The sequence below is a fragment of the Marmota marmota genome, unplaced genomic scaffold (genome assembly GCF_001458135.2).
Source record: "Marmota marmota marmota unplaced genomic scaffold, marMar, whole genome shotgun sequence".
Classification (NCBI taxonomy): domain Eukaryota; kingdom Metazoa; phylum Chordata; class Mammalia; order Rodentia; family Sciuridae; genus Marmota; species Marmota marmota.
This window is the reverse complement of record NW_026000142.1, coordinates 21,977,034-21,990,443: the sequence shown is the minus strand read 5'-3', so window position 1 is coordinate 21,990,443 and position 13,410 is coordinate 21,977,034. Positions and strand designations below refer to the sequence as shown.

Genomic DNA, 13,410 nt, shown 5'->3' with positions numbered 1-13,410 from the left:
ACCTCTTATGGGAAACAAGTTGTAATCCAATTCTCACAAGCAGTTCAACTCACCATTTTTTTTTTCTACAGACATTTCTGAAGCTCTAAGTATTTTTGAAAGATCCGTTTTAGCAAAAAGAGATGTTGTGTAGAGATTGACATTTGGCAGTCGGCCTGCCAAGTGTAGGAGATGCTCCTCTGTAGCAGTACAACTGTTGCCAACCATAAGATGGTGAGGAGGGCAGCAGAGGGACCGAGTTCAAGTCTCTGTATAGCGGTGTGTAGCGGTGATGTTCTGGTTCTTAATTTACCTGGCTGGAAAATGGGAACGTAACAGGGATTTGTGAGGATGTGGAAGTATACTCTCACTCACAGTAATGACGTAATAGAATGACTTTTAGTGCCTGAAGTGCCATCGTGGGGGCAGGCTGCTGTGTGCCGTGTTTGTGTGTGTGTGTGCGCGCGCGCGGGCTTATGTGCATGCCTGTGTGTGTGTGTGTGTGTGTGTGTGCGCGCGCGCGCGCGCGCCCTGGCCGGCGGGTGTGTTTCCTGGGAATGGCTTGCGTGTAGATGTGTGCGCTGGGCTACCCTGGGAGTGTGTGACTGCCAGCTGCAAGCTGAGAACGAGGCGCCCGCGCTCACCGCGGTTGATTGGCGGCGCTGGGTGAATGAGCGCGCGTGGGGCCCCGACCCCGACGCGGCCGCGGCTTCGGCTCTGCTGTGCGCGCTCGCTCGCCTGCTGGCCAGGGTGGGGGGTGGACCGCGGGCGGCGGGCCGGGTGGGAGGAGGGGAGGGGAGGGCGCGGGAGCCAGGAGGGAGGGCCGTCAGAGCGCTGCTGCCGCGGAGCCCGGCGCGGGCGGCTGGGCCGGGGAGCCGGGCTCGCAGCCAGGAGGCAGTGCCGTGGGGAGGGAGCGCGGAGCGCGGAGTGCGGAGCCGGAGCCGGAGCCGGAGCCCGGCCGCCCGCCTGGTGAGAGCGCTGCGGGCCGGGCCGCGGGCAGACAGGGGGCAGCGGGTCGGCGAAGCTGCGGTCACTTGGACGAGCTGAGGGGGCGTCGGGGAGCTGGGGACCCGATTTCCAGTCCTGGCGCCGGGCTCTACAGAGAGAAGGCGCGAGACTCCGCGGAGCGTTGCCCAGTAGGGTGCGCCGGGGTCGCCGCGACCGCCCTTTCTCGGGGGGCTAGGCGAAGGACTGCCTAAGGGAGCGAGGGACAGGAGCAGGTCTGTCCAGACTGGGGAGTGTGTACGTGTGTGTGCGCGCCGTGTGTGTACATGTGTGCCTTCGAGGGGTGGTGGGTGTGTAGGGGCGTGGGGGGGATGACGGCGTGTGATGTGTGTATGTACAGTGCCAATGTGTGTTAGGGGCGTGTGTGCCTCTCTGACTGTATATGCTTGTGTGTGTGTGAGAGGGAGAGAGCTAGACAGGGGAGGTAGGAGCTCACAGCGCTTGGATCTGAACCCATGTAGGAGACAGGGGGCTCAGCAGGATGGAATGTGTGTGCATGTGTGCAGGGGTGTGTGAAGGGTGAGTGGGTGAGTGTGTCGGGTGCTAGGTGTGGCTATGTGTGCGTGATGGAAGGATGCCGGGTGCACGTGTGTCCCTGGTTCACCCTCCCTCCCCCCACCAGATGTGTGTTCCGGGTGGGGAGAGTCCTGGGGAGGGACTGGGAATCTATTGCTGCTGCCCCTTACCCAGGTTGCTTGCCTGGCCTTCTCCCCTGGGGAGCCAGTAATGGCCAAGCTACCCTTCCCCCCAAATACTTCTAGGGTCTTGGGGAAGGGAGCAGGCAAGCCCCAGGAAGGGGAAAGGGTTGTGAGAGGAGGGAGCTTCTGCTCGACTAGAGACTCTGGCAGAGCCCAGCAGCCTTTGCCACTGCCAGATCCAGCAGGCCTGTGCCCCTCTGGGGGCCCAGTGTTTCTGTGGTATCTCAGATCAGGCCAAAGGTGGGGGTCAGAACTAACCCAGAATGAGGGTTTGCTTGCTCACAGCTGTATTTTCAGCAGGGGGCTTGGTCCACAGTAGGCTTCTGAATTTTTGAAGGAGGTAGGAAGGCTCCACAAAAGGGTGGGGGAAGAAGGGTAAGAGTCTGCATCTGGAAGCCTAAGCCCATCCACTGGCTATGTTGAGGAACCCAATTCTCAATGTGCAAGGTTGAGGTGGGGGTGGGGGATGGCAGGGGAGAGATTTGTGATAGGGCCTGAAGGTACAGGAAAGAGCTGGCAAGAAGAGCCATCATGTCTCTCTACTTAGGCAGAACACTTTGCATCCTGCGCCCCACCCCACCTGTTTCTCGGTAATCAGAAGCCTCTGTCTGGGATGTCTGATCCTGGGAGAGGGAGAGGGTGGCAGCAGCCAGGGCTCACAAGGCCTCTCCTCCCTCTAGGACCTTCGTACTCAAAAGGTGCTGAAGAACTGAGCCCCTTGCTACTCAGGCCACCTCAGGGGGCCAGGTGGGGCCATGGCAGGGCATGGCTGCCTTGGGATGGGCCTGTTCTGCTGGGTCCTGCTTGCTGTTCCTGTGGGCCCCCAGCCTGCCTCCTCCGTCCCAGGTGCCTCTCTAACCACTTTGACCCCGCCACCTCAAAGTGAGGCCTCTATGCTGTCCCTCAACCTGGGACTTAACTTCAAATTTCATCTTCGGGGACCAGCTGCTGTCTGGGGGAGCCCTGTCACAGAGACCCAGCCTCTGTCTCCTGGGCCAGGCCAGGAACCAGAAGAGGTTGCCAGTGTGCTGAGGACTGACCCCATTTGGGAACTGCTGGTGGGCTCCCCCAGGAACTCTCCCCCAGAGTGGGGCTCTGCTGAAGGCAGTTCTGTGCCCTGGGCCTCCTCCTTGACTCTTGAGTCCACATCACCACTTTCTGGGCCCACCGACCGACCCACTGCTCCCTATCAGCCCAGGATGGGCACTGTGACTTGGGCCACTGCTTTGACGGCGACAGCACCTCCATCCAGTATTCCCAGGCTCCACCAGAGCGAGCTGGAGCTGAAGTTTGATGTGGCACTGAGAGCGGGTGCAGCCCCCACACTTGGGCATCGAACATTACCCCTGCTTCCCAGCCTTCGAGCCAGCCTGGCAGAGATTGCTGGGCGTTTGGGACCCTTTGGTAAGCACCCACCCATCTGAGGAGAGTCTCTGCTGGGTCCCCCTGGTAAGTAAGAGGCAGATTCAGCTTGCACTCCTTTTGCAGGGTTTTTTGGCACTACTCTGTCCCCACTCCGGAACTTCTCAGGCTTGAACCCCCCAGGCACAACAATATCCCCAAGCTCTGCTTCTAAAGTGTCAGATTCTCCAGGTGAGTGTTCATTTATTTTCAACATACATTTATAGGACCCTTTACATGCCAGGTGCTATGTTAGGGGCCTGTCCAATACCTCCTTTTCTTTGCCCAGGGGAGGCCTGTAATGCTTCTCCCAGGTCTTAGGACAAGGACTACTGCTCCGCAAGGAAACATATTCTTTGCTAGATTGACTCTGGTTTGGCACTTGTAGTTTAGTTCAAATTGTACATCAGCTTAGTATGTGGCTACAATTCCTAGGATAGTGACTTCCTTAGGGCAAAATCCTCAGAAGGACAGGGTTTTTTTCTCAAGCATCAAAGGCCACAACCTTTGGTGTAGGTAGGCCTTATGTGTTCCTGTTGCAGGGTTCTTTGGCAGTACTCTGTCCCCACCCCTACCTACCTTGGAAAGGAAGCTCTCAAGCCCAAGTCTGCTGGACCCAGCTACTTCCCTAAGCTCTGCTTCAACTGAAACAACACTGATGCAACGTGGTAAGTATACAATTCATTTGAACTTGACAGTTATTTATTCAGTGTCACTACATGCTAGTCACTCTCAGTGTTCTCAGACCCTTTATTTCATTGTTATTGTAACCATAATCATCATTCTTTTCATCATCATCATGGAGAAATCTACACAAATTGTCTGAGAACAAGTGTTGCCAGGGAAGATCCCACATGGAGTTAAGTTACAATGTTCTGAAAGGTTTGCAGTCATAGGCAGAATCGGATGGAGATAGGTGGGTCAGGCCAAACAGCATAGGACTCCTTCATGATTTCTACTGCACTGCCACTTACCCCACCCTCCACTCTGGGTGGCCTGGCCTACTTCCGCATCCCCTCTCAACACCAACTTTGGGCTGTCTCCTCTGCTGTCTGATCTGACATGACATGCTGTCAGATATGGGCAGAGCTGGGCCCTTCATTGGGAAGACATTGAAGAGGAGACTGTGAGTAGACAGATGCCACCTTTGATCAAGGGAGCCTTTCAGAACATGCATATAGACAGGTATGTGATACTGAGGAGGGACCACAGACTCTGACATCTTGAGACCTGGCTTTGAATCCCTTTACTTACTTAAAACTAGCTGGTTGGCCTTGGGCAGGTTAGTTTACCCCTTTGAGCCTAACTCCTCTCATTTATCTAAGGTTTAGTAATAGTACTCATTTTGCCAAGATATTGTAAAGTTTCCAGATAACATAAACTCTTGGCATGCTGCTGGGCACAAAGTAGAAGTTCATATAGTTATAGCTATTAACCTTGCTTCTGTACCCCACATATACTTCTAGACCCTATCTTGCAGAAGATACCACAGCCCTGGCCCCAAGCTATTGTGGAATCACATATAAACTCACTGGGCAGATGGCCCAGGTGCTTGGGAAGATGAAGTCACAGGAGCCCCGGGGAGGGCTCTGCAAAGGGTTACTGTGCCTGTGAAGCCCCTCAGCCACCCCATACTAGGCTCAGCCATGGATACCCCTGGTCCTCCAGTTTCTGCCAGCCCCAGACTTAACACCAAACCCCAATTTCTGGTTCCCTCCAGTCATTGTCACAGCACTCCCTAAGTGGTGGGTGAGGAACTGACTTCTCCCCTATCTAGCCAGTGTACAGCAACAATAGGAACTGTTGTGGGAGGGGGGCAACTCTGTGCCCCAGGGGAAGGATGCTGGCTGGCAGTCTGTCAGCCTGGATGACAGTGCTGGCCAGGCAGGTTTAATGAGTCTGGACAGTTTCAGAGGCAGCCTCACTCCGCAGGCTGGCAGCCCCACCCTCACCCCCTTCCTCACTAGTGGCTGCAGGAACCCAGCCTCTTCCTGGCTGCTCCTCCTGGATAAACCCAGGAGGGCCACAGGCCTCCTGGAGAGAAGACCAATGGGTTTCACTCACGTGGGAGTGTGTGCGTGCATGTGTGTAAATCCACGTGCATATATATGTAGCACTGTCGAACAGGGAACAAAGGGAGTCTTTCTGTGTCTCCTCTAAGATCTTTCTTAACTAGGTGTCATCAACCTTGCACCTTGGACTCCTATGTCTTCCTTGTACTAGATTCCCTTCACCTTAAACTGAGTTGTATTTAGCCCATACACAACCCAACAGTTGTATAGGTCCTAACATATGGGAGAACTTTTAGACTAGTTGATAAGTCCCTCCTGTCCTCAGTTCCCTGAGTGCTTGCCTTTACTCCCAGAGTACCCTGGTGGGTCTCTGTTCTGCGCAGCCAGCATTTGCTCCATCCTAGTTGTTAAATATTTCTCCAGTATCAGTGCTACAATGTTTATCAGTTCTCCAGGATCCTGGGGGTGGGTGTGGGGAGAAGGATGAGGCCAGGCCTCTAAATGAGCTACAGCATCCAGGATGGAGATGCAATTCCCCAGCCCTTTGATCTGGGCAGCTGGTGGATAATCAGGCCTGACTCTTCCATGAATGAGCTTGTCCCTCCCCTCCCCTCCCCCCTCCCCAGTCAGCTCCTGCCTCATGGATTACTCACATTGACATCCCATCTCCTCCCTCACCCCTGAGGTGAAGAGGGGCTACAGGTCACATTGGAGTCTCTCTGGAGGAGTGCCCTGTTTAGGAGCGGGATCCTGGGAAGAGGGAATCAGGTTACTATCTTCTGGGGGAAAACTGAAGGCTCTCTCTGGGGAAGCCACAAATGGGGAGACAGAAAATGAGGTTAAGTGGACCCTTCAAAGGTAGAAGTTGGATTTTCTCCTACCTGTCCCCACCCTTGCCTGGCCCACTTAGAATGTACTAAGAATGCTCTGACCCCTGGAAACAATGCTCCTAATTCAGAACTCACTCTCAGACACTTGAGCAGTCCCCATACTTTGCCTATTTTCTGGCTTTTATTCCTTCCCTGGATTGTTACAAATGTTGAAATTTGCTCTAGTTGCCATAGTGCTTGAGGACAAAGATGGGAGATGGGGTTTCCTGTGGCCCACAAGGGGGAAAAGGTGAAGATGGAAGAGTATGAAGTGGAGCTGACCTCTGAGAGCTGCATTTGTCTGTGTAGTGAGCAATGAGGAGAAGGTGAGGTGTGACAGGCTGGGGCAGAACCTCCCTTCCTCTTTGTAGAGCCCACTAAGGAAAGGCTACCAGCACTGGCCTGGCTGCTGCTGTAGGACCTCAGTCATTGCAAAGTGACTAAGACCAGAAAACAGTGCATTGGGCCAGAACATCAGAGGGGACCAGGGAATGAGGGACAAGGGAATGTGTTTATTTGATCCTGCCAATGCCAGACTGATGCCCTCTCCTAATTACCAAGCTATCTGTTCCTAGCTGGGTGATTTCTCATTTAACTGATGGCCACTGTCTTCCTGAGTGTTCTGGGATGGTCAAGTCATTAACTCAAATAGAGTTCATAAACTGAGACAGTATATTGATCTTCACTCTTCGCAAGCTTAGGATATGCGAAGGATGTTAAAAACAACAGTTTTTAATTAGGTAAATCAAGAATTAGTGTGAGGCCAGGAATGGTCACATTCACACAAATACAAACTGATGATTGATCAGTGATGAACATTAGCCAATAATAATGATATGGACCACCAGCTTGTGTTGAACATTATTTCATGCCAGGCACTCCTAAGAATATTACATACATCATCTCTTTTGTCTTTGTAACTATACTATGTAGTGGCGCTCTTACCTATTTCTTACTTGAGAAATGTGATCAAATGGGAATCAGGGTGTATGCTGCCATTTGCTATATTTAGTTTTCTGGCTGTACCTTCTCTGTCTCTCTAGTTGACCAATTCTATCTTGCCCTCCCCTCTCTCCAGAGAAGCTCTCTGGCCCCCTACTCCTTTTCCTTGTTCTTAGAACTTGTGTGCCTTTTATGTCCCCAGTGAAAGCCAGGATTTTCCTGTGTTGTTCAGCTGGACCTGTTCAAACAGTTGAGGCAGGAGTGTGAGCCATAGAAGACACTCCTCCCTCACTTCCCATCTGTGCCCAGTCTTCTTTCCCTTCACCACCAGGCTGTCCCCATCCTTCACTACCATCTTTTCTTCCTTCATTTTAACCTGAATATGTAGTTGCTCCAAGCCTGTGAGATAGTGATAGGGAGGGGTTAGCTTCCAGCATCTTCCTTGTGACCTGGCCATGGCAAGAATCCCTGGATCTAACTCTTTTGAGTTCCTCTCTTGCTCTAAGAGAGTGGTAGAACCAGGGTCTTTCTTCTCCCTGCTTAGTTGACTTCCTCTCTGTTGAGAGATGTGGGAAGATGTTGGACCCAGAGGAACTCACTTACTCGGATGGCATCTTATCCTGCTATCAACTCCTCAGTTGCTCCTTTCTGGGAGTTTGAGACCCAGGGTAGTCCAACTCAATGTCACCTTCTATAAAAGGCGGAGAACCAAAGGGCCATCTATATTGAGTCTTAGACCAATGGCTTTGTGGGGCCACAGCCATGGGTAGGCTGAGGATTGAGGTATAGTTGGCAGGAAGGGTAGTAATAAGAATAGTGTTTTCCTCAAGGTGCTGGGGACAAGAGAGTCTTTTCTCTTCCCCTGCTCTGTGTGTGTATGCATGTCAGTTCCTTGAAATGAGAACATGGGAGAATACCTGAAAAGGTCAGATGTATCTCCTACCACCAAGGTAGGAATTAGGAGTCAGGGGTACAAAACAAGAGATAAGCAGACAAGAATTATGAAGAGGCTTTGGAGTGGAAAGGGGCTCAGATTGGTGCTCAGGTCTGGATTCTAGTGGTACATCATCTTTTTTGTCATTGCCACTCTTTGACCTTGGACAAGTCATTTTATCTCTCTACAGAGCCTCAGTATCTTTATCTGGCAAATGAGAATTCATTTATTCAATGGATATCTGCCCACTGTTAACTAGATACCACAAACCATTTAGGCATGTAGATTCAGATGTGAGCACTGGGAACAAAAAAAATCTTTGTTATCATAAAACTTCATTTCTGATGGGGGATTTGTACTAGAGGGGGCATCCACTATTCCTTCCAGTTGTAGTAAAGTTCTGTAACTTCTTAAAGAAACAAACACTTTTTTTTCCCCAGTAGAATCAAAGATTGTTGGAGGAAAATAAACATAAGAGAGTGAAAGGGGAAAGGATGAGGAAGCTTCAGCCAGAGGGGTTGGAATGGGGGAGGGGAGGATGTGAGACCAAGAAGTCCTAGAGTCTCCTCTATAGAACAAGAATATCCGGGGTGTTTTTAAAATTACTTATTTATTCTAATCTGTTATACAAGTTGGCATCCTGGGTGTTTTGATGGACTCTTGAACTGGTATTCAGGCATCTGGTTGAGGTCTGTGGGTGGAGGGTGGGACTATACAATTGCCTCAGCAAAACGTTCTTTGCCCACAGACCCCACCATCCCCACCTCTGATGACCCATCTCCTGCCAGCCTTGGGAACCCTTCAGTGCAGCCAGAATGTGGGCCAGACTCCTGCAGTGTGGGAGAGTTACCTGACCATGAGGTGCAGCCTCCTGCCTCCCCGCTGCCTCTCTTCTTCCTGACCCTGGAGGCCGACTGGACAGAGGCCAGGGCTCACTGGGGGCTGGCCTGGGAGGCCCATGTGTATGGGGCAGGCGCTCTCTTCGGCCTGGTGGCCTTGCTAGCACTACTGGCTTTGGCCCTCTTGCCTTGGCGCTGCCCGCCCGGCGCCCCCTGCCTGGCGTTGCTGGACCTGCTGCTGCTGTCTGCGGGGACCACGCGGGCTTTTCCACTCTTCTACGACGCCTATGGGCACCGGGACCGGCTGCCGGCGCTGGCCTGGCTGCTGCTGCAGGACCTTCCTCTGCCCTGCCTGGCAGCCGGCTTGGGGCTGGCCTGCCTGCTTCTGGCTCGGCCTCGCCCGCCGCGGTGCCCCGCCGGATTGGCCGCGCTGTTGCTTCTGGGGCTAGGGCTGTCGGCCGCCGCAGCGCTTGGCAGCGCCGCGCATCGCCCGCTGCGGCCCCTGCGGCTTGTCTCGCGCGGGCTGCACGCCTTCCTTGCCGCGCTCCTTTCAGGGCTCCTGCTGGCGCTCTCCTGCTGGCGAGGTCGGCGGCGGCGGGCTGGAGCGCCCCTGGGAGGGTCTGGCTTCAAGGGATCTACCCCTGTCCCGCAGGCGCGCAGCCCTTTCGCCCCCCGTGAGTCTTGGCGGCGCGCGGCGCGCACTGCCCCGGTGGCTGGCACTTTCGGGCTGTTGAGCGGAGCCCTGCAAGGCTACGAGGTTCTTCACGCCCTAGGTTATGGAGGCCAACCTGGCCTAGAGGGGCCTTGGCCCTGGTGGGCCTTCCAGCTAGGCCTGCGCCTGGGCGAGGTGGGTGTCGCACTCCCGCTGGCGCTGCTGGGACTTTACCCCGCGCTCTGCAGTCCCCGCGTGCCTCCGCGTTGCTGGGCTAAGCTCTTCCGATTGTCCCCGGGCCATGCGGCTCCGCTCCTGCCAGGGGGCTGGGTCACTGGGCCCCCAGACAAGGAGCCTCTGGGTAGCGCCATCGCACGTGGCGACACCGAGTTGCTTCAGTTGTGCGCCCTGGCAGGGCCAGGCCCAGACCTCTTACTCCAGGGAGGTGGCTGCCCGGGCTTCAAAGGCACCGCGGCCAACTCGGCCCAGTCCCCCGCCTCTTCCCCTTGCAGCGATTGCACCGTAGACTTCCGCCCGCCCTCCCCAATCAACCTGCGGCGCAGCATCGAGGAGGCCCTCTGCAGCGAGGCGCTGCTGGCTCCCGGTCTCTTCCAGGGCCCTGCCTTCGGGGAAGCCCTGCCTGGGCTCGGCCTCTATCGCACAGCCTCTCTAGGGACCNCTGGCCCGCCGGCAGCAGCGCTTCCTCGGGTTCTCTGTGTGGACTCTCGCGGGACAGCTCGTCCATGCTGCTGTGTTCCAGCCCCGATAGGCCCCTGCGCTGTCCACTGGTTTGCGTCCTCAGTCCTCCGCGGCCCTCAGGAAGCAGCCCCAGCCTCCCGGCTTCTGGATCCTACCAGGCCTTGTCCCCACCCTCCCGCGACTCCCCAGAGCCAGCTCCTGAGCTGCAGGCCAAGGAGGTTTTACTGCAGGAGCAGTTCCTGGATGCCTGCCGACAGATAGACGAGCTGAGCGTGGGGAGCGACACCATAGACCTGTGAAGGGGCAGCCACTTCGCTGCTCTGCCCATGGGCCCCTTTGTGGTGCCTGTTGTGGCCAAGACCTGCACACTGTAACCTTTTCCCCAATCCTGCCTGGGTCAGATAGCTCCCCTGCTTCCTTCCTCCTCCATGGGGTGGGTGGGTCAGCAGCCGGGCTCTGTTGATTGGGACTCAGTGCCATCTTCTCTGGAGCCCTGGGCTCAGATGCCCTCAGCTGTAATTTTAGGCCAGCAGGAATCTCACTATCCTTGGCCTGTGCCAGCAATAAAGCTCCAAGGTGCTCCAACCTCTGACCACTACTTCCCACTTTGGTGCTGAGTGAGAGGAACTGTCCTCAGAAGACCTGGGGCCCTGCCCCTGCCCCATACCCACCTTTGCCATGCCCAGAAACCCCACCTCTGTGGAGAGTGAGACTCCCTGTTCTCCATCAGACCCTTCCTCACAGAAGGGTCCATGGCCCGTCCTGGAGACCTTATAGCAGTTGGGTGGGAGATAAACACTTTCAGAGTTAATTTATCAATAAAATATTTTCAGAGGAGAAAGTTCTGACCTTCTTGGAAAAACTTAGATGGCACTACAGAAGCAGTGGTTCTACCAGAAGTGGAAGTGGGGTGCGTCTGCCTCAGAACCAGGCACCTTCACATAAGACAAAGGAATCTTATCCCATGGCTGGGATGAGTGGGGGTCCTGGGAGCTGCCCCTTGAAGATCCTTATGACTCTCTGAGAAGTGGTTTTTCATAGGGATAAAAATGTAGTCCTCAGAGGTTGGGGAGGAACTCTCAGTCTTGGTGGAAATGCCTGGATTCCTAGGAGCCTGGCTTTGGGGCTTAGTGAACTACTGGCTAGGGACTATTTGGGATAAAGTCCTTCATGGAAACATTGATACACATGTAAAAGGTCCTGATCACCCCCAGCCAGAATCCCCAGCAGTCCCCCAACCACTGTCAAACAGCCTGGGATTCACAAAGAGAAAACTGCCTTCTTTACCCACCAAGAGGGCTTCTTTGAAACTGGGCTCACAACCACCTTACCCACTCCCCTGCAGATCTGTCATCCCCCATAGGCACAGATTCTCCCCAGAGAAAGCCTGTCTTCCACTGCCTGCCTCAGCCCCAGTCCAGCACCCAAAGCAGAATTCACAGTGCAGAGAGCCACAAACACATCCAGCCACCAGGCCCTCGGTAATCCCTCCCTTGCCTGGAGCATTTGGCTGGGAGCTCTAGATAGTGCACATTTGTCATTTGGCTAAAATTCAGTGATTTAGAATGGCACAAAAGCAGAGTGTTGGATTAGGTTCAAAATGAAAATCTGACAGTGTTTTGGCAGATGTCCTGCACATGGCAGGGAGACCTGTAGGGGCACACACAGGCTCAAAGTGGTAAAACAGGAACTCCAGTGGTTTTCCTTCCAATTCTTACCATCAGCTGCTGAGGCTTAGAGATGGGAGGCTAGGAGCCAAAAGAGAAGCAGGCAGGGAAGCCCAGGGCAGCTGGGGCCCTTGGCCAGACCAAGTCCCAAGCACTAGTGGGGGAATTCAAGTACTGCTCTCCTTGCAGATGATGATCTGTCTTGGTTGAGAGGAGCATCCAGGGCCTTAGATCTCAGAGGAAGGAAGGGAGCCAGCAATGTCTGGGGGGAGAAAGAGTAGCGAAGAGAAATGGGAGGTGGGTGGTACAGGCAAGGCTGAGGGATGGGTCTGGAATGGTTCTGACCATGTCTCCTCCATCACCTGGCTCAGCATGGCTCAGAAATTCTTGCTGCATCGTCACTCTGGGCTGAAGCCCAGAGAATTGCCAGGCTCCTAATTACAGGCATTTCTCACTGGTGTCATAGTGGCTATAGCAGGCTCAGCATCAGTGCTGCATTGTGTCATGCAAGGAGTGCTTGCTGCTCTGAGCAATTGCTCCTTTTCTTCTCCACTTTCCCTTCTATCTGCCTCTGCTCACATGCAGTTTCTTTTTGCCATCTCTTCCTCATTCTAATCCTTGCCAGCTGCTCTTTCTGACCCTCCCTATTGAGGGCCCTTGGGTTCATGCACACACACACCAACAGAGTAGTCAAGCCCTGGATAACTCCAATCTCTCTGTCCCCCTCCCCCCACATACATTTCTTTTCTGTCCAGAAACTGAATGGGGCTGGTGGGGAAGGAGTTGGGGAGGGAGTACAGCTTGGTGCTCACCAGCTCCAACACTGTTGATTTTCCTCAGTAAGAGTTACCCGAGCCCTTTGACTTCAAAAAGAGGCCAAGACTTTGGTTAGACAGCTCTTCCCTTTTGTCTCATGCCTTATCCCATACCCGAAGCAGGTTTCTCAGGAGTCCAGGTAAATCCCAGTGCATACATCTGCAGTTCCAAATCTTGGTCCTGAGGAAGACTGAGAGACAAATTCACCTCCATTCATTCTCTTAAAACATTTATTGAATGTTTAAAATATGATAGGTGCTGAGGATAGAGAGGTGAATGAGGAGGACACCAGCCCTGATTTTATGAAGTTGCAGTTCTTTTGAAGAAAGAGACAGTAAACAACTAATCACATAAATAATCAAAATAGCAGCAGTAATTAATTACTGTTGTGTTAACTGTGAAGAACAAGAATGACTTGGCACTACAGAAGGTTTGGTTTACAAGGAATAGCAGAATCAGAGGGATGGGGCTTGGGAGAGGCTGAGAAGAGCCCAGCCTCTCTTACCTCCTTTCCAGGCTCCTGCACAGTGATGGATGAGGGGCAGGCCGGCAGTTTATTTCCCCTGGAAGCCACGTTGCAGGGTTCCAAGACTCTTACTATTTAATAAAGAACGCTGCATGTGTCCTGGGGAGATGGATGAGCAAATATTTCTGATTGAAGAACAATGTGCTCTCCCTTATATGAATGGATACGAGGGAAGTGAGAAAAATAGATGGGACACAGGTCTGAACTACTGGGAGGGTAGAAAGGGTCAACTATACAGTTGTCCTCTCTGAGGGGCACAGAACCCTACCCTGTGGGTAGCTGCTGCCCCCTGATGGGCATAGGGAAATGGTTTGTTTTTGTTCTTTAAGAAAAACTTGGATCCAAAGTATTTCAAATAGTATTAGTAGAGA

The 13,410-nt window shown here is 53.6% G+C and overlaps 1 protein-coding gene across 1 annotated transcript; it reads left to right on the top strand.

Moving 5' to 3' along the window:
- Nucleotides 1–818: 818 nt before the first annotated feature.
- On the top strand, nucleotides 819–10,864 carry Prrt4 (proline rich transmembrane protein 4). The gene is given in 6 exon segments (XM_015488310.2): nucleotides 819–948; nucleotides 2,363–3,086; nucleotides 3,171–3,275; nucleotides 3,626–3,751; nucleotides 8,589–10,007; nucleotides 10,010–10,864. Coding segments are annotated over 5 exon segments (2,619 nt in total). The 5' UTR covers nucleotides 819–948; nucleotides 2,363–2,437; the 3' UTR covers nucleotides 10,330–10,864.
- The last annotated feature ends 2,546 nt before the right edge of the window (nucleotides 10,865–13,410 follow it).